Below are 20,467 nucleotides of genomic sequence, written 5' to 3' on the forward strand. Positions count from 1 at the left end.
TATTCTCCCTTGGTGTTGGGGAATCTCCTCCTCCCAAGTCTTCCTACTTAAGAGTTCCCAGCTAGGTCAGTTTCTTTAGCAAGCTCCTCTCTGGGCCTAACTGTTACAGATTTACCCTCATCCAAGTGAGAGACAACAATGGTTGCCTCCTACAGATTCCTTCTCTCAGTCTCTCTATTCTGCCACTGGTTCTTGGTTCTTTGGAATATTTCAGCCGGTGATGGTTGTACATATCGCTTTGACTACTCATGACTCTATTCTCTTCAGATCTTGACAGCACTGTTCCACTACACCTTTTTTGGTTTTTCTTGTTGATTTCCAGGTCTTTGGACTCACAATTTCTCCTGCTTCATGTTTCTTGGCTCTTTTAGATTCGTAATTTGTTAATCTTGTCTTTCAATTTCTGCTACTGGAGATCTATTCTGAGTATAGGTCACTAAATTTTGAGTCTATCTAATGATTCTGCATCTGGCCTTTTCCACAGGGGGATTATAGGAGAGATTATCAAATGCTTTGCAAGAATGAAGGAGTACCACTAGATCCACAGGACCCTGACCTACCAATCTGGAATCTTATCTTCAAAAGAAAAGTGAACTTGGTTGGCTCTCACTTGTTCTTGGTAACTCTGTATTAGCCATTAGTGATCTGAAAGCTTTCTCCAAGCTCTTTTATCATCACTCTTGTCTTAGATTTTGACAAGAGTTAATGATAAGCTTGCCGATATGTGCTTTCCTTTATCCTCAGTATTCATTTTCTGGGAAACTTGATATTTGATTATCTTTAGATTCCACATATTTCTTCTCTTTTTTGATCTTGGGTAATGCTAGTTGTTATATCTAGTAGATCTAGATGCACTTGGCATAGGAGTCTTTGATTCAGTTGATGAAGACTGGTAATCTCATCACTAATTTTGGCTTATAACTTCCCTTTTTCTATTTCTTCTGTTCTTATTGATCAAAATCCTCTGTGAGCATTGCTATATCTCTTTCTTCTGCTAAATGTTGTTGTGATGGTGATGGTGATTTTAAAGCAATCTATTTATTTGAGGTATATTTATACTATCACACCAAGGATCTAGTTGCCAATAATATCACATACATCTTTTTGCATTAAGATTTCAGGGTCCTTTGTTCATTTAATGAACATCATGACATTGATGTGATAATATCCATGTCCATAAGCATTTCAGCCATTTAATTTTCCTGATTGCTGTTCTGTATCTCTTCCCTCAGCTACAAAGAACGTGGCCCAGAGCATGATCTCTGGACTCATCTAGATATTCTAGATATTCTAGAGGCTGGACTAAAGAACTGTCTAGGCTAGAGGAACATAGGATGTTAGGTTGGGAGATGGTGTATTGAGATTTCATCCAAGACGATTACATACTATTGGCCTGCATCATGTAAGATTCTATCAAGTGTTACAAGTTGGCCTGATATGATCTAGTCCAAAGACTTCTCTATATTATTTAGGCCAACTGATGATGAGTCTTTCTGCCTCTGGAGAAAAGAGAGTACCATCCACATGAGAAGAGCAAAGAGAGAAAAAATCACAGGGCCCCGAGCTTCTGGCAGTCCTGACACCTGCTTTGGGTAGAGAGGGATGAGGACCTGGTCATAGTCCTTATTTTGCTTGGTTTGGTTTTGCACCTGTAACTCCCCTTGTTTCCTTTCATAGGAATTTGTGTTTGAGATAGTCCTGCCACCTGTCTGAAATTCCAGCAGAATCTGGGCTGGAATTTAGGTCTCCTTTAAAGGCCAGCTTTCTTGTCATTATCATTGCTGCCATTTTGAATATCCAACTTTTGGGGCACTTGAGAATGTGGTCTACATTGGGAACCCTAGACTGTAAAAGAGATCTTCCCATGGAATGCTTTCCTTTCCTATTGGTGTTCACTGAATCTATAACCACTGTCAAAGTGGCATTGAGTGGTTTTTTTGTGTGTGTCTGTTTTGTTAAGAAAGGAGACGAAATGCTTGCATCTTATGTACATACTGTTTGCTAATGTCTTTCAGGGAGTCCCCAAATCCTCCTTCTTGACTGAGGAGAAGAGGGCCAGGTTGAAGACCAACCCTGTGAAGGTACACTTTGCAGAGGAAGTGCTTGTCAGTGGACACAGCCAGGTATGTCACTGGTCACGGATTGAGGATGCTGATGAGCTGCCTGTGGTGCATGATACACTGGAACTCTGAAATCCTCAACACAGAGGACACAAAGAGAGTTCTGCCTCTTTGCTGGAGGCTTTGTGTCCTTTGTCATTAAGATGCCTGCAGACAGCCTGGCACAGTGGTTCATGTCTGTCATTTCAGCTATTCAGGAGGCAGGGATTGGGAACATTGTGGCTCAAGGGTAGCTGGGAAAAAAATTACCAAGTCTCTATCTCAATCAAGAAGCCAGGTATGGTGGTTCATATCTGTAATCCTAGGTATGCAGGAGGTATCAGTAGTAACCTCTTGGCCTGTGACCAGCCTGAAACTCTATCTGAAAAATTGGTGTGAAAAGGGCTAAAGGTCTGAGTCAAATGATGGAGGGCTTGCCTGGCAAGTATAAGACCCTGAGTTCAAATACCTCAAAAAAGAAAAAGAAGAGAAAAAAGAAAGGAAGGAAAGAAGAAAAGAAGGAAAGAAAAAGATGCCTACACACTCTGGGCAAGGTTACCGTTCTAGACTAATGTGTGGTTGTCTTATTCTGTGACTATATAGTTTATCGCTATTTCTAGATTCCAGTGCTTAACTTCCCATGATGAATCTGCAATCTTATTATTCTCTCTGAAAGTGAAATATTGATAAGAGAGATGCAGAGGGGATTTAAGTTTTTTAAGAGCCCATCATCTCTGACCTCTGTTATGTGCCCCACAGTTCTTGTGTACCTAATCCTTAATCAAATGATATCCTACAGGGGAGGGATTCTAACAAAAGAACAAGCAAAAACTTAGTGAGATTAAGGGAAATAATTGCTAAGATCACACAGTCAGAAGTCTGGGACTATGTGATTTCAGTTTTTGTGTTTTTCACTATAACATGTAGTCTAGTCCTTTTTTATATAAAGACATTCAAGGTTGCTGGGAAGTGGATTATCAGTAGACATCCTTGTAAAGGGAAAATGTTGGCTGGAGTTTGATGTTTTTAATCTAAAGTGTTGGATAAAGTGCTTACTTATTCATAATTTATACAATGGTTGATTACTATTGCCTTTCTGAATTCAGTAATCAGCATTAGATTTTGAAATTTTTCAGTCAAAGCTTGTCTTCTTGACATTCTTAGAGACAAGCAAATGGTGACAGGAGTGAGGCTCTGTGGCCATTTTAACGAAGGATCTAGTTCACATCTTGACCTTCTCCTTCCCTGCTGCCTAAGGGAGCCCAAAGGTCACCAAGACCTGCTCTAAGGAGGAGCCAGTGCATTAATATTGCCTAAGAGAAGACCAGAGATGCTGTCAGAGCGCAATATTTGAATCTGAGTGTCCATGTTTGTGAGAAGGGATTGAAACTCTTTAGCAGTTTAAATTTACATTCAATGTGTGTATTCTAGAGTAAGTGCATAATGAGGGGCAGTGGGAAGAAAATCAGCTCTCAAGACAAGTAGAAAATGAGGGCTCTGCAGATCCTAAGTCATCATAACTCCCCTTTCACTACTGTCTATGCTGAAAAGACCAGGTAAGGACAAGTTTGAGACCTAAGTCAGCTATAAAGCTAGATTAGAGCCAGGCACCCAGTGGTTTTTGCCAGTAATCCTAGCTACTCAGGAATCTGAGATCTGAGATCTGGTTCGCAGCCAGCCTGTGCAAGAAAATCCATGATTTTTTTCTCCAACTAACTACCAAAAAGCCAGAAATGGAGCTATGGCTCAAGTGGTAGGGCACTAACCTTGGCCAAAAAGCTCAGGGACAGCATACAGGACCTGAATTCAATCCCCAAGAGCAGCATAACAAAACCCTAGATCAAAGTATTGATGGGAAGAGGCACTTTAGAGGACTAAGGCTCTAAGAGGTATCTCTGGGATGTCCCACAGGCCCTGGTTCCCAGGGGAATTTACAGGAGTCTCTAACAGACACAGGACGAAACAGAATGTCAAAGACAGCAAAGCCAGTGACCTGCCTATGCGTCCTCTTAAGTGTTGGTATGATAAAGCTGGTGGACAGACTTCTCCGCTTGAGAAGTGATAAGACTACGTCAGGTGTGCACAGCTACTTGAGAAGAATCAATCTGAAATAGCAAAGCAGCCCTGGAATTGTATTTTAACGTTACTCACAGTTAAGGAAATTTAAAGGGAAATATGAAGTGATGCTTGGTCCTTAGAAAATGAACTCAAGAAATGGTTATATAAGCCTTGTTGCTAAGGAAATAGCTACAGTTATGCGCTAACTGGGTGCTTTGGAAATTGTTTCAAGCATTTTGAGTAGAAAGAGGAACAATTTAATAATTGCCATAAAAAGGAGCCCAACCAACCCCAGGCACTGTAGCTCACACCTGTAATCCTAACTAATTAAGAAACAGATCTGAGGATAGTGGTTCAGTGCCAGCCAGACCAGAAAAGTTCATGATACTCTTATCTCCAATAAACTACTCCAAAAAAGTTGAAAAGCTGAAAGTGACCCAAGAGGTAGAGCTCTAGCTTTAAGCAAAAAGATGCTTAGGGACACCACCCAGGCCCTGAGTTCAAGCCCCCAGGACTGGCACACACAAAAAAAGCCCAGGAATTGGGATGAGGGATATGGCTCAAATGGTAAAGAGCTTATTTAGCCAGCACAAGACACTGAGTTCAATCCTCAGTATCAATCGTCAATCAATCAATCATTGTCCTGGGGTCACAATCCTAATAATTTAAAAGGTAAAATAACTAACATGCAAAAATCCACATATTAGCTGGGGCTCATGCCTGTAATCCTAACTACTCAGGAGGTTGAAGACTGAGGTTTGAAGCTAGCTTGAGCAGGAAGTATATTTATTTTATTTTATTTTATTTTTTGTCAGTAGTAGGGCTTGAACTCTGGGCTTGGGCACTGTCTCAGCACTCTTCAGCTCAAGGTGAGCACCCTACCACTTGAGACACAGCACCACTTCTGGTTTTCTAGTGGTTTATTGGAGATAAGAGTCTCACAGACTTTCTTGCCTAGGCTCCTGAGTAGCTAGGATTACAGGCGTGAGTCACCAGCACCCAGCAGGAGCTATATTTTAAATAATCAAAAATAGTAAAAGGGCTAAATGTCTAGAACACAAGAAAGGCTACCTTGATTCTGAGGCTTCATCTCAATAGAATATTACAAAGCCAGTGAGATTATAAACATTAAGTTCACATTAAAATTACATATGAAATATGTATTGGGTAAAATGTGAACATAGAATTGTATCATTTCTCTAAAAGCTCCAAAAATTTGGAAGAAACCTAGAGAAAAGTAAATGGTGGAAGCTATGCAATGTGGTAATGGACATCTTTTTTTTTGAAATCTTGTAAATCACAACTCATATAGTACCAAGGAAAAACGTTATCAGTGTGGGAGCTCAGCCTCAGATTTGTTAGACTGGCATCCTATCACATGAGCCACACCTCCAGACCTATTTTGTCTGGTTTTTCTTGAGATAGACTTTTGCAAACTTTTCTGCCCAGGCTGGCCTCAAACCATAATCTTTCCGTTCTCAACCTCCTGAGTAGCTAGGATTACATGAGTGAACTACCAGCCCGTACCTCAGATATTAAGATTTCTAAATACCCCAGCCAAAGAGCAATTCAAACCCCCATCCTGGTGGAGTGTGGGGCACTGGAATATGACAGCACCCCTTTTTCTCCGGAAAACACTAGAGTTATAGAGAGCAGTGAATCTTGCCGAGGAGATACAAGCATTTTCTGTGTGGAAGACTCAAGATTCTCACAGGGAGAAGTCTGTAAGATGTTTTGAGAAAAACAGGGTGAATATCTTTACCCAGGTGGGCTTTGTACCCATACTTCTCTTTTTTTTGTGGGGGGGTCCTAGTCATGGGGTCTGAACTCTGGGCTTGGGCGCTGTCCCTCAGCTCTTTAGTTCAAGGCTAGCGCTCTGCCACTTGGGCCACAGCACCACTTCTGGCTTTTTTCTTTTTGCTTATGTGGTGCTGAGGAATGGAACCCAGGGCCTCAGGCATGCAAGTCAAGCGCTCTACCACTGAGCCACCTTCCCAGCCCCATGTATCCATACTTCTTACAGAGATTAGCGGGCAAAGTAAGAACTGGAGGAAGTTCTAGTTCATATCTTGATGACCCTAGAATCTCTTTACTGGGTTTAAAGGACCCCAGCTCAAAGGGCCCTTTTGACTTGCAGCTCAAACATCCAAACATAACTTTTTATGAGAGCTGGCCCTGAAAACATTCTCCAAAAATCTTGCCTTGCCGCCTCGCCCCCACCTTGGGGATTCCCATGTCAGAATTCTTTGTTGACTTGAGGTCACCAAATAGCAGCCTTGTGTCTATCTTCCCCAAGCACTGAGTGGCAAGATCTCCTGGAGATCTGGCTAATCTGAGATGATGGTTGGGGTAAGTGGATTTTGTGAGGTTTTACTATGGGGAATGCAGCAGTAAAATGGGGTGAAGGGAGAGTCCTAAACTTTCCACCCGTCATGCCAACCTTACAAGGTAAAAATCCAAGAATCTAAGAAGGTCCCTGTTTGAAAAGCATGCATGCTGGCCATCCACTTTGCCAAATGGCATCACATAAGAGTGGCAACCAACAGAGCCATGCCAGCTGATGGTTGTAAAATGTTGCCCATGTTCATACAGCCTCAAGATGCTCAGGGCACAGTGTTCACTCTCTTCCACCTCCACCCTATCTAACAGTTCTCATGTATGTCCTGTGGCAAAGTGTGCTTATCTTTTGGAGAAATTCTGGAATGCTGAGAAAGCCCTTCTTAAGTGGTGAAGTGTGAGAGGATCATCCTCCCCAAATCATAGAAGGCCAGGCAGCCAAAGCCTGGCACATCCAGAGACAGGAAAGGTGTGTCGGGGACACAACACTACTTTTGTGTTTTCCAGGGTAATTCTCTGCTGTGTATGCCCAACGTGCTCAAGCTGTACTTGGAGAATGGACAGACCAAAGCTTTCAAGTTTGAGGCAAACACAACTGTGAAGGTATTGAGAGTAAACTTGAACTTCTTTCCCATGAGAAAGAATTCCACAACTACCATCTTCTGAGCACCTGTGATGAGACAAACCCCCATGTTAGCTCATTTCTTTGCATAACTGCCCAGAAAGATGGTGTGGGTATTTTTTTGTTTGTTGGTTGGTTGGGTTTTGTGCCAATGCTGGGGCTTGAACTCAGGGCTTGAGCACTGTCTGAGCTTCTTTTGTTTAAGACTAGCACTGTACCACTAGAGCCACAGCTCCCCTTCCAGCTTTTTCCAGTTTACTGAAGATAGATAAGAATCTCATGGACTTTCCTGCCTGGGCTGGCTTTGAACCATGATCCTCAGATCTCAGCCTTCTGAGTAGCTAGGATTACAGGCATGTGCCACCAACGCCCACTTTGTGTTTTTGTTGCTTGTTTGTTTAAAATCACTTATTGCAAAGGAGGAAATCAGGACTCAGAGAGGTGAAGGCAAGCAATGAGAATCCCCAACTTCTCAGCTCATCCCATGCCCCTCTGTGCCTGCCAGGACATCATCCTCACGGTGAAGGAGAAGCTGTCCATCCGAAGTATTGACTACTTTGCACTGGCCCTGGAAGAACAGTACAGCATCTCAAGGCTGCACCTGCTACATGAGGAGGAGCTTATTGAGCAGGTTGGGAGACCAATCCTGCCGATGCCAGAATGGGGCAAACAGAAACCATTCAGGAATTTATTATACTTTTTCTTAATTGGTTGTGGGGCTTGAACTCAGGGCCTTGGCAGTGACCCCTGAGCTTTGCTTTTTTTTTTTTCCCTCAAGGCTAATGCTCTACCACTTTGAGCTGCAGTTCTGCTTCTGTGGTGATTTTTTGTTTGTTTGCTTGCTTTTTGAGTGTGGGGGGGTACTAATTGGAAATAAGAGTCTCATGGACTTTCCTGCCTGGCCTGGCTTTGAATTACAACCTTCAGATCTCAGCCTCCTAAGTAGCTAGGATTACAGGCATGAGCCACCAGTGCCCAGCTAATTGTACCAACTTTTAAAGCCAAATACAGATTGAGTGCTGATAGCTCACATCTGTAATCCTATCTACTCAGGAAATTGAGATCTGAGGATCACAGTTCAAAGCCAGCCTGGGCAGGAAGATCTGTGAGACTCCTATCTACAATAAACTACTCAGAAAAAGCTGCAAGTAGTGCTGTGGCTCAAGTGGTAGAGCACTAGCCTTGAGCAAAGGAGGCTCAGACAGGGCCCAGGCCCTGAGTTCAAGGCCTGGGACTGTCAAAATAAATAATTAAATAAAAGCCAAATACAAGTCAGGTCAGCAATTCTCTGTGGAGATGTATATTATTATAAAGATAGGTAGGAATTTGCCACATGAAAGAGGGTGGGCTTCTGAAGCAAGCTAGCAGGTAAGGAAGGATGACCTCTGGGAAGTTATTCTGAGTGTCCCTCATTGCTTCTGAGCACAAACCCCAGTCATTCACCTGTTAGAAACTTTGCTGCTTACAAATCTTTTTGTTATTACTTGTATTTATAGTGGGAAAGAAAAACAAATTCCTAAGATAATGTAAGTGGAGAGATAAAAGGTGCTGGCTGGTATGCAGACTATATTGTTATCTGTGGAAAAGAATGCACACATTGATGTAAATATATTGCAAGATTGTCTCTGGAAGGGCACTTAAGAAACTGGAAAGAGGACCTGGGAGATAGCTCAGTGGGAAACGAAACACTTTGAAACTTTTATGTTTTGGATGCATGGGAAAAGGCAAAAGTCTAATTGTCTTGAGAAGCACTGAAATAGAACTGGGGCTCTTTCACTTTCTTTTATGAGGTTGTTTTTTGTGGAAGAACTGCAGGGGCAGAGGCAGTTACAAGCTTAACAGTCTCTTCTTTACTCTTGGCAGGTGGTGGAAAGGGAGGAGGCCCATGATTCCCGTTGCCTCTTTAGAGTGTGTTTTGTTCCCAAGGATCCCTTGGACCTCCTGAAAGAAGATCCTGTGGCCTTTGAATACCTCTACCTGCAAGTAGGTAACTAGGATGTGCTTCCAGAAATGATGGAAGTAGCCTCAGAAATGGCATGCTGGTGTGTGTGTGTGTGTGTGTGTGTGTGTGTGTGTGTGTGTGTGTGTGTGTGTGTGTGTGTGTGTGTGTGTGTGTGTGTGTGTGTGTGTGTGTGTGTGTGTGTGTGTGTGTGTGTGTGTGTGTGTGTGTGTGTGTGTTTTCATCCTGGGGGTGGCACTGTCCCTGAGCTATTTGCTTATGGCTAGCACTGAACCTTTTGAGCCACAGCTCCACATCTGGCTTTTTGGTGGTGAATCGGAGTCTCACAGAGTTTCCCACCTGGGGTGCCTTTGAACTATCATCCTCAAATCTCAACCTCTTGAATAGCTAGGATTAGATAACCACCTGTGCCTGGCTAGGGTTTATCTTTTTCTGGAGAAAAAAATGGGCCTATTTTTTTCCCTCAGATTATTTTTTCTGCCACTGGGTTGCTGTAATAGGACATTTGCAATATAATGATGAAATTTAGACTTAATCCTCAGTATGGATAATATATTTCCTAATACCATTTAATGATCATTATCATTTCCATTTTTATTGCTAACAGGGACTATAGTGCATTAGAATCTCATTTTACAGATGCTGAAACTAAGTCTTGGAAAGGACATGTCGTGTCTTGGGTCCTCACTTAGTGGCAGTCAGAATCTGATTTCTTGACCCCTTAACCTGATCCTCCCTTCTATCTCCTTGGATAAGATTTGCTATATCGGGGCTGGGAAGGTAGCTCAGTGGTAGAGTGCTTGCCTTGCATGCATGAGGCCCTGGGTTCAATTCCTCAGCATCACATAAACAAAAAGAAAAAAGCCGGAAGTGGCACTGTGGCTCAAGTGGTAGAGCACTAGCATTGAGCTGAAGAGCTGAGAGACAGCGCCCAGGCCCAGAGTTCAGGCACCAGGACTGGACCCCCCCCCAAAAAAAAAGATTTGCTATATCATTTTTATCTGGACAAAAAAGGAATTAATTTTACAAAAGAAATAATTTAGACTAGATATATTGACTTGCCCAAAGTCATCCATGAAATAATAAGACTCAGTACTAACAACAACAATACCACCAACATTTTATATTTATATATAACTGTGTACGTTATACCTGCTGTCCTATGTATTATTTCATTTAAACCTTACAGAAGTCACACAAAGTAGATTTAACTATCTGCGTTCAGCAATGGAAGATACCCAATGCTCAGAGAGTTTTAGTTACTTAACCAACGTCATCCAGGCAAAAATTGTAAGAACCAGGTCTTTTGCTGCCTTTCACCTGATGAGTGCAGGAGACACACAGGGCCTGTTCTTGTGCCCTACTGTTCTGTGTCATCTCTTCTAGAGCTGCAGTGATGTGCTCCAGGAGCGATTTGCTGTGGAAATGAAATGCAATTCTGCCCTCCGGCTTGCAGCCCTGCATATCCAGGAGCGGATCTACGCATGTGCCCAGCCACAGAAGATCTCTTTTAAGTATATAGAGTAAGTGTCAAGGGACAGCAGCTGTGCTGCATTTGTGACTCTGCTGGTGCTTGGCCAAGATGGCCAAACTCCACAGAAAGCTGTTACTCACCCCCACCTACCCATCTGTCCTTTTCTTTCCACCCATTTCACTCTCCACTCTTTTCTACCAGCTTGGCTCCCCCCAATGTCAAAACCTGGTCGTTCCCTCTGGGTAGAAGCCAACTCCAGATGGACTGACACAGGATTCCCCTTGTAAATTGAAGAATTCCCCAGCAATCAGTTGACAACTTCAGTGTTAGGCTTTTCCATCTAAGGGCAAGAATGTTTTGGAAGTGAATGCTTTCTAGGAGAAATAATTCTTTCTAATGCAATTACTATTGCATTAGACCCTCAACTAGAGCAAGTTGCAAGTCCCAGAGTCCTCAAACCTCATGGTTTTTTTTAAAATTGTTATTCACGCTTAGGTTTGCAAACACTCTCCCACCCCAATATCAGCTGTATATTGCCTGTACTATGTGTGATGGTATTAGAGTCTGAATTCAAGGCCTTGTGCTTGCTCTACTGGCATTCTACCACTTGAGCCATGGCTCCGTGTTTTCTTTGGGGTCCGGTCGTGGGGCCTAAACTCTGGGCCTGGGCACTGTCCCTCAGCTCTTCAGCTCAAGGCTAGCACTCTACCACTTGAGCCACAGCACCACTTCCAGCTTTTTCTTTTTGCTTATGTGGTGCTGAGGAAACAAACTCAGGGCCTCATGCATGCAAGGCAAGCGCTCTACCACTGATGCACCTTCTCAGTCCCCATGGCTTCGTTTTTTAGTTTTTTCCTGGTTAGTTGGAGGTGGTGCCAAGTGAACTCTTCTGCCCAGACTGGCATTAAACTTTGATTCTTCAGCTCTCAGTCTCCTGAGTAGCTAGGATTACAGGTATGAGTCACTGTACCCAACCTACCACATTTTAAAAATAGAACAGCCCCTAGGTCTGATTTCTTCACTCAAATCTCTAAGAAGTTGAGTCTGAGATGCTGTATTTTTAACACGTTTAGGGGGTAGATGGTTGAGGCTGCTAAGACCATTCTGGAGCTTTTCCTTGGGGATTCATAGGTGCTCTGTGTTACTGCCACACAACAACATTTTGGCTACAAATATAGCTCAATGTCTAGCATGTACAAGAACTTGAATTTGAGCCTAGCACAACAAAAGAAAAGAAAGTATGTTAAATGTATGCAATTATGTCACCTATTGTCTTGATAAAGATGGAGAACTCTTGCTTAGATTAATGAAATACCATACCACACCAGGAGTAAACTGCTCACAAAAGGTCATCTGGGTTTGGCTTCTTAAATGGCTGCAGTGATTTTTATAGAATGTGTGTGATGCGGGCCTATGAGGAAAAAATAAGTATCAATATATCTATATCCATCCATCCATGATATATTTAGTTCTGTTGGAGAAAGAGGCTTGTAATTGTGTCAAGGGAACATTAAGTACTGAGTTAAATGCAATTATCTTCTTTATTCGAATCAAGTAGACTATAAAATAGGTCTTCTTTGTTTCCAATGTCTCATGCTAGAAAAGACTGGGGAATAGAGAACTTTATATCTCCAACTTTACTCCGAAACATGAAGGGCAAAGACATCAAGAAAGCTATTAGCTACCACATGAAGAGGAACCAGACTTTGCTGGAACCCCGGCAGAAGGTAATATAGTCACAGCCCACCCAGCTTGTCTGTAGAGGAGCCTCTGGGAAAACATTCTCAACATTGCTTGGATTTTAGGCAAGCAAATAACTCCAACTTCACCAATCTTTTTTTTTCTTTCTGCTAAGCAACTTATTTCTGCTGCTCAGCTACGTTTAAATTACCTACAGATCCTTGGGGAACTCAAGACGTATGGTGGGAAAATCTTTAATGCGACTTTAATGGTACGTATCAGAGAACCATGGATATCCTGCTTGTGTGGGACCTTAAAAGTTCTCTGCAAATTACTACATGTTTTAGCCCAGAATGCTCAAGGACTCTACCATGTACTAGAGTTACTCTACCTTGTCACTAGTGATTAAATGATAACTTTGTAATCACAGCTACTCAGCAGGCAAGATGCAGAAGAATCAGGTGTTCTGTGTCAGTCCAGGCAAGAAACAGAGAGTGAGTGATAGAGACAGACAGACACAGAGAAAGAGAGACAGAGAGACAGAGAGAGAGGGAAGGAAGGAGAAGGTCAAGGAAGAGAGGGGAAAGGAAGGAAAGAGAGGGAAGAAGGAGGGGAAGGGAAGGGAGGCAGAAAAACATAATTGCTGCCAGAGAAGTACAACGAAAGTGGTATGGGAACAACACCAAGCAGAGTTGAGGAGGCTGATGCCCGGTAGATGTTTTCTATACGCAGTAGATTCTGGTGTAAACTTTTAAAGGTGGGTCAAGATTTTACTTGGTAATAATGACAGAAGATTTCAAGAGGACATACATGAATACATGAACAGGTGGGAAAGTAATGATTGTGTTTATGCAAGAGGTATTAGTTCTCACTGGCAAGAGTCCTATGGGAGATAATTTCTTCTCAATTTAGCTATAGACAGAACTCACAATCAACAATAGTTTGGGAAATGCTGATGAGGAAGGATCTAAAGTAGGAATAAAGGATTTGCTGAGGAGATACCATTTCTTACATGTACAATGTATTTTTCACCAGCTTGTGAATGCAAATTAATTTCCCTTCCATCCTTCTGCAGTTACAGGATAGAGAATCCTACATTGCCCTTCTGGTTGGAGCCAAGTATGGAATTAGCCAAATTATCAATAGCAAACTCAACATCATGTCTACATTGGCCGAGTTTGCCAGCATCAACCGCATCGAGTTGACAGAAGAGTCTGAGAAAGTGAGCATGGTTAAAGTGTATCTTCAGGACATTAAGGTAAAACAGCAGACTTTTCTGAAATTAGAAGATAAATTATTATAGGGTAGTTTAAATGAGTTTTGAATAGTAATAAAGTTTAATGTTCCACATCTGCTTATAAGGATGTCTTATCCATCCTGTCCTATCTCATCAAAAATTCAAAAATGGTGTAATCCTAAGAAGGACCCAGAAGGGTGTGTGTGTGTGTGTGTGTGTGTGTGTGTGTGTGTGTGTGTGTGTGTGTGTGTGTGTGTGTGTGTGTGTGTGTGTGTGTGTGTGTGTGTGTGTGTGTGTGTGTGTGTGTGTGTGTGTGTGTGTGTGTGTAAGCTGAGCTATACCATGGGCTTTCCTAATGGAAAGCTCTGAACTCAAAATTTCTTGAGTTCCGGAAGTGGTGCTGTGGCTCAAGTGGTAGAGCACTTGCCTTGAGCTGAAGAGCTCAGGGACAGCACCCAGGCCCAGAGTTCAAGCCCCATGACAGCCAAAAGAAAAAAAAATTCTTGAGTTCCTAGAGGTGGGTGGGTACCAGAATGGCTGCCTAAGGGTTGCAAGTGGTAGAAATTAAAATGGATAGTCCAGGGTAATTCTTGAGCCTTTCTGGAAGGTTCTGCATTTATCCTTCTCTCCTTGGCTTAATTCATTGTGCCCAAGAATGATACTTTGTCCTCCTTATCATCTTCTTCTTTACTCTACACTTGTCTTTACTCCTTTTCCTTTTCTGGGTCAAGTGTTAAAGAGTTCCTGTTGTGTGAATGAGCAGGGTAGAGTGTGAGGCTGGGGTAGCAAATAGAGAGGAGACATGTGAATGAGAGGAACTATTTCTCTGTGTGTGTGTGTGTGTGTGTGTGTGTGTGTGTGTGTGTGTGTGTGTGTGTGTGTGTGTGTGTGTGTGTGTGTGTCCGCCCATACTGTGTTTAAAGTCTTACAGGTAAGAATATGGAGCACTACAAAGATCATGGCTAGGTTTACTTGGAATCTTCCTTTGAAGATTGCAAGGCTTTGTTGTCCCTTGGCCTTTAATAAGCAGAAAAGTTCTCCTTGACTTGAAAGGTTTTGACGTTGCTGCTGGAATCCAACAGTGCAAAAGACCTAGCCTGCCTGATTGCTGGGTACTACAGACTGTTTGTTGACCCAGTTGCCACCATTTTCCTCTGGCCTGGAAATAGACAGCAAGTGCACCGAGTATCTGCTGAAGAAGGTAGGACTCTGAGTCTTATCCAAAAAGCACAGGCCCATTTCTCTGGCCTTGTAGAAAAAGGAAGCCTAAATGGAGTGATGAATTGAGTTGAGCCAAAACTTCAACTGGATGAGAGATATTTCTCCACTTATTATTTCCAAGTAAACAGAACATAGATGATAAATAGCAGCGATGCTTCCTTTGTACCTGAAATTCTCTTAAAGTCCAGAGATGCTATTGAAAGTCTCTGATTCCCTTTTAGCATTTCCTATACTATCTCTAAGATCCACTGTCTCTTATCATTTCTTAGAAATGAGGTGACACATCTTTCTTCAGAAAGCAGATGACTTGGTTCCTTTCCATGCTTGTGAACTCTTGTGCATTATCTTGAATTACAATAGAAAATTCCAACTTGCACATTTAGAAGAAAGAGTCATAGAATATTTGTTGTTGTTGTTGTTGTTGTTATGGGGCTTGAATTCAGGGCCTGGGCACTTGCCCAAGGCTATAGTGCTCTACTACTTGAGCCAGGGGTCCACTTTGGATATTGTGGAGGTTAATTGGAGATAAGAATCTTACAGACTTGGGGCTGGGAAGGTGGCTCAGTGGTAGAGCGCTTGCCTTGCATGCATGAGGCCCTGGGTTCGATTCCTCAGCACCACATAAGCAAAAAGAAAAAAGCCGGAAGTGGTGCTGTGGCTCAAGTGGTAGAGCGCTAGCCTTGAGCTGAAGAGCTGAGGGACAGTGCCCAGGCCCAGAGTTCAGGCCCCATGACCGGACCCCCGCCCCCCGCCCCGCAAAAAAAAAAAGAATCTTACAGACTTTCCTGCCCCATCTGGCTTCCAACCATGACCCTCAGATCTCAGCCTCCTGAGTAGCTAGGATTCCAGCACCAAGCTGGAAGTGTTTTGTTTTTTTTTTTGTTTGGTTTTGGCTTGGTTTTGGTTTGGTTTTTAAAAGACTTGAAAACATTCAGTAAGGAATGAGGAAATGAGATAGGCAGGTTCCTACGCCACATCCAGCTCCCACCAGGCTTTTCTTCAGCTCTGTTCAATGACACACATGTCCCCAATGGTGTGCTGATGATTGTTTAATGATTGTCTCTGCAGGGGAATAAACCATGACTTGAAACAGTTATCTGATTCTGTTGTACAAACACTCCCACCATGGCTGCCAACATGATGTCATATCATGTGGAGGTGGGAAGAGGTGTCAAGGCATGCACCATCATATTGTGTTTCTTTCAGACAAATAAAATAAGCATAAATCACCTTCAGACAATAAGCAGTCAGATACAGTAAAAGGCAGCCATTCATGTTACCTGTGGAGATTGGAGTTAGGCACCGGTGGCTCATGCCTGTGACCTAGCTACTCAGGAGGCTGAGATCTGAGGATCATGGTTCACAGCCAGCCTGGGCAGGAAAGTCTGAGGCTCTTATCTCCAATAAACCACTAGAAAACTGGAAGTGGTATATGGCTCAAGCAGTAGAGCACGCGACTTGAGCTGAAGAGCACTGGGACAGTGCCCAAGCCGATGACCTGGGGGGAAGGGGCAAGGGCGTCGAACCTTTGGATAGCAAAATCCACAGATGTTCAAGTTCCTTCTATGAACTGCTATTGAATTTGTATATACTCCATGCATATACTACTGCATACTTGAAATCACTTCTAGATTACCCAGTACATAGTTCTGCTGTGCTGTTTAAGGAATGATAACAATAAATAAGCCTGTGTATATGTTCACTATAGGTATATTCCCCCCAACCCCCCCACAAAAAAAAAGTTTTTTTGTGCTAGTTCTGGGGCTTGAACTCAGGGCCTGGGCATTATTCCTGAATTTTGCTGAAGGCTAGTGTTCTATCACTTGAGCTACAGCTCCACTTCTATATTATTTTATTTTATTTTTTTAGTGAGAAGTAGTTCATTGGAGATAAGAGTCTCATGGACTTTCCTACCTAGACTGGCTTCAAACCATGATCCTCAAAGCTCAGCCTCCTAAGTAGCTAGAATTACAGGCATGAGCCACCAGTGCCTCACTCAGTTTTCCCTTTTGTCAGGAGTAGGTAAGGGAATGGACAGGAGGATTATAAGCGTCTGCCAGTCCTGGGTGCTGAGTGTTAACCTTCAGTACCTCCTGTGTTACAGGCTATGAGTCTAGAGCCTGCAGTGACTCAGAGGAGTCCTCGGAAGTGGAATGTGTGCTGGAGTCCCTCTCTGACCGCCGCCTGGTAAAGTTGGGCCTCTGTAGAACATTTGCTAAAGATGAGCCACCTCCTGGGGACAGCTCCACACCTGAGGTGGCCAGGAGAGGCCCAAGTACCAGTGGAGCCAGCAGCATGACAGACAGTGCCGAGTCTGAGGCATCAGACTCGGCCAACACAGAGAGCAGGGGCTGCAGGACCAGCGGCTCAAGCGAGTCCATAAATGCCCTGGAAGAGGATGACTTGGACACCTGCTCCTCCAGCAGGTCCGGTTTTTTCCACTTCAGCTCTCCAGGCTTCCAGGAGGGTCTGGATTGTGATAGTCAAGAAGAGAGGAGCAGGATTGAGACCAGCAGCTTCCTCTGTCTCCTAGACTTGGCAGAGAGTGTCAGCCCTCTGTGCCAGAAGACAGAGTGTCCCCAGGGCTTAGCTCCCGAGGCCTGTAGCTGGGGAGCAGAGCTAAATGCGAGCAGGCTGGACCCCAGGCTCTATGAAGACAGCCCAAGGGACTACTACAGTCTGTGTTCCAGAGTCTCCCCTGCCAGCCACCTGAGTGATAGTTCAGAGAGTACCGCTTCCCGGCAGGGTGGGGCTCCACCAGCATGGGGCCAGCAGGGCTGGATAGAAGTGCAGCCTGGCACCACACCGGAAGTCCTGTCCCTGCCCCCACCGCTGGCCTTTGAGGATGGAAGTTCAGATGAGGAATACTTTGATGCAGCTGATAAGCTCACGCCACCAGACACCCTTGAAGGTAAGCCTCCACTGCAGCCTCCAGAGGCCAGCTGCTCCTAAGGACCCAGGGCTAAGCTTTGAGGGGAAAACATGTGAGTAAAAAGGGTCCTTGCCCAAGAGGAGTCGGATCTCAATTCTGTGACCCCAAACACAAGTATGGTGACTTCAGGTCAGAGTTGCAAGGGAGGTTGGGAGAACTTTGGACAAGCAGAGATGACAGGGACACATTCCACAGTAGCAACCAAGGAAGTCTTCCTGGATAAGGTGCCAGATGGGCTAAAAGGCTTGGACAGGAGTGCCCAGCAGAGGGAATGGCTGTGTCACTGGGTGACGCTGAAGGCCTTTTAGGGTTTTAGAGACCCTGACATAAGAAGTCAGGGGGCCCATTGGCTTTCTTCTATCATGTTTCTCATATACTTTCTAACAGTGTGGAGTATCATTCCACAAAGAATGACTTCCCAAGCCAGCTTTACAGGACACATGTGTACATACAGTTTCTCTCTCTCTCTCTCTTATATTCTCTCTCTCTCTCTCTGTCTCTCTTCCTCTCTCTGTGAGGCCTTCTGTCACATGGCCTCTTCCTGTCCCTTGCTTCCCTCTTCATTCTGCCACACAGACCTCCTCATTTGTGTGTGTGTGTGTGTGTGTGTGTGTGTGTGTGTGTGTGTGTGTGTGTGTGTGTGTGTGTGTGTGTGCGCACGCATTGGTTTTGGGGCTTGCACTCAGGGCCTAGGGACTGTCTCTGAGCTTTTGTGCTCAAGGCTAGTGCTCTAACATTTGATCCCCAGCTCTTCTGGCTTTTTGGTAGTTGTTTGGAGAAAAGAGTCTCACGGATCCTCCTGCCCAAGCTGGCTTCAAACCCAAATCCTCAGACCTCAGCTTCCTGAGTAGCTAGGATTACAGCTGTGAGCCGCCAGCACCCAGCTCCTTTCCATTGTTGAAGGGCACTAAGCTCTCTCCCACCTCTGACCTTTGCACCTGCTGTGCTTTCTGCCCTGCTCTTTGGTTGCTGATGCCCATCTATCAGGTCTCAGCTGGAGGTTTACTCTCTCAGGGAAAATTTCTCAAACCATGGCAGGTCTTCCCATCCCAGGCACGTGTTTATACAACACCAGGACTTTTCCTGTCTGGTGTTCAGCACTGACTGCAAACATGCATCTACTTGTATGATTCTATGTTGATGTTTCTCTCCCTGACCAAATTGCTCCTACAATAGCGGCACTATGTGTTTCTCACTCAACACTGTTCTCAACACAGCACCACACAGCAGTTGCTAAATAGGTAAACTTGCCACCATCTACTCTGAGTCCAGAAATCAGCTGTGCCCGTAGGCAATGGAACAGCAAAGGTTAGACTTCACTGCTCCCCTAAGAACTCTCAACACCCTTCCCTGACCCTTGCCATGCTAAGCCAGACATTGTGCTGGGGTGCAACAGAGACCATGAGGAAGGGTGTCTAGTCCAGGACTTAAGGTCCATCCTAGAGGCTGTTTTTCATAGGAAGGGGACTGTGTGGCTCTGAGCAGAGGGCCTAGAATTGGGACTCCTATGCATGGGTTGTGGTCTGGCATCCATTCTCTGCCAGGAGACACTGCCCCCTTAATTTAGGCCTCAGACACTCCCTTGATCAGTGGCTAGGAGTAGCTGAAGCAGCATCATTTGTGGAGTCTTCTTTGAAAACTATTGGTACCTCAGTGCTACCTCTTCCTCAAGAGATTCTCGATTAGGAAGCCTGGAAAATGGCCTAGGATTTTTTTTTCTAATACTGGTGCTTGAACAACAAGGCCTCATGTTCCCACTCAGATTTTTCACTCACAGCTGGTGCTCTTTCATTTGATCTGTGCCTTTACTTCCCAATTTAGAGATAAGAATCTCAGATTTGTCTACCCAGGCTGACTTCCAACCTTGATCCTCAGATCTCAGCCTCCTGAGTAGCCAGGATTATAGGCATGAGCCACCAGTGCTTGGCTGGCCTAGGATTTGGTAAGATTTTTGATACTACGTAGACAGGTTGGGAATGTCTAATTAGAACATATGAGCCTGATCCTCAAATGCTAGACTGTGATACCCATTCCTTCTGGCTGACTTCTTTACAACAGTATTTCTCTCAGAAAGATCCATCCTAGGATTTCAAAACCCCTCACCTGTGACTGAGGCTCAGGAAAGCAATCCAGCACTCTCGCAGGTAAATAAAAGCAACAGCTTCCTTTTTTGTAAATGCCTCTTAGAAATACGCCTGTGTGTCAGGTATATAACACAGGGTGCTGATTCTTCACATCTGTAATCCTGGCTACTCAGGGGGCTGAGATCTGAGAATCAAGGTTCAAACCAGCCTGGGCAGAAAGTCTGTCGAGGCTCTTATCTCCAATTAACCACCAAAAAGTAGGAAGTAGAGCTATGGCTCAACTGATAGAATACTAGCCTTGAACAAAAAAGCTCAGAGACATCATCCAGACCCCTGAGATAAAGCCCAGGACGCACACACTCTCTGTCTCTGTCTCTGTCTCTGTCTCTGTCTCTGACTGTCTGTCTGTCTGTCTGTCTGTCTGTCTGTCTGTCTGTCTGTCTGTCTCTCTCTCTCTCTCTCTCTCTCTCTCTCTCTCACACACACACACACACACACACACACACACACACACACACACACACACACACCACTAATTTAGTATCTACCCTGTCTGAAAGCACTGACTAGTATGACTGGTACCCGAAGTACTGACTTGATTGATGCAAGCATGTAGAAAGTATGTAGAAACATGTAGAAAGGAGGATGCACAATCCTGAAGAGCTGAATTCAAAGATGGAACACAGCCAAGCCAGAAGTCTGAGGAGCATCTATTATTCTCATCTATGATTGAGATATTACAATTGAAAAGGATGGGTCTTAT

General features: G+C 44.0%; 1 protein-coding gene across 1 annotated transcript in view; it reads left to right on the plus strand.

The window, feature by feature from the left end:
- Frmpd1 (FERM and PDZ domain containing 1) overlaps positions 1–20,467 on the plus strand; it is a 42,939-nt gene that overhangs the window by 19,352 nt on the left and 3,120 nt on the right. The window contains exons 5-14 of the mRNA XM_070010096.1: positions 2,016–2,123; positions 7,002–7,097; positions 7,622–7,747; positions 8,980–9,099; positions 10,463–10,599; positions 12,151–12,277; positions 12,406–12,501; positions 13,306–13,488; positions 14,521–14,668; positions 16,793–17,599. Of these exons, the coding sequence (XP_069866197.1) occupies positions 2,016–2,123; positions 7,002–7,097; positions 7,622–7,747; positions 8,980–9,099; positions 10,463–10,599; positions 12,151–12,277; positions 12,406–12,501; positions 13,306–13,488; positions 14,521–14,668; positions 16,793–17,599 (1,948 nt within the window). The remainder of the gene's footprint in view (positions 1–2,015; positions 2,124–7,001; positions 7,098–7,621; positions 7,748–8,979; positions 9,100–10,462; positions 10,600–12,150; positions 12,278–12,405; positions 12,502–13,305; positions 13,489–14,520; positions 14,669–16,792; positions 17,600–20,467) is intronic.

This window comes from Dipodomys merriami, unplaced genomic scaffold (assembly GCF_024711535.1).
Source record: "Dipodomys merriami isolate MVZ:Mamm:240054 unplaced genomic scaffold, mDipMer1.0.p SCAF_11, whole genome shotgun sequence".
Taxonomy (NCBI): Eukaryota; Metazoa; Chordata; class Mammalia; order Rodentia; family Heteromyidae; genus Dipodomys; species Dipodomys merriami.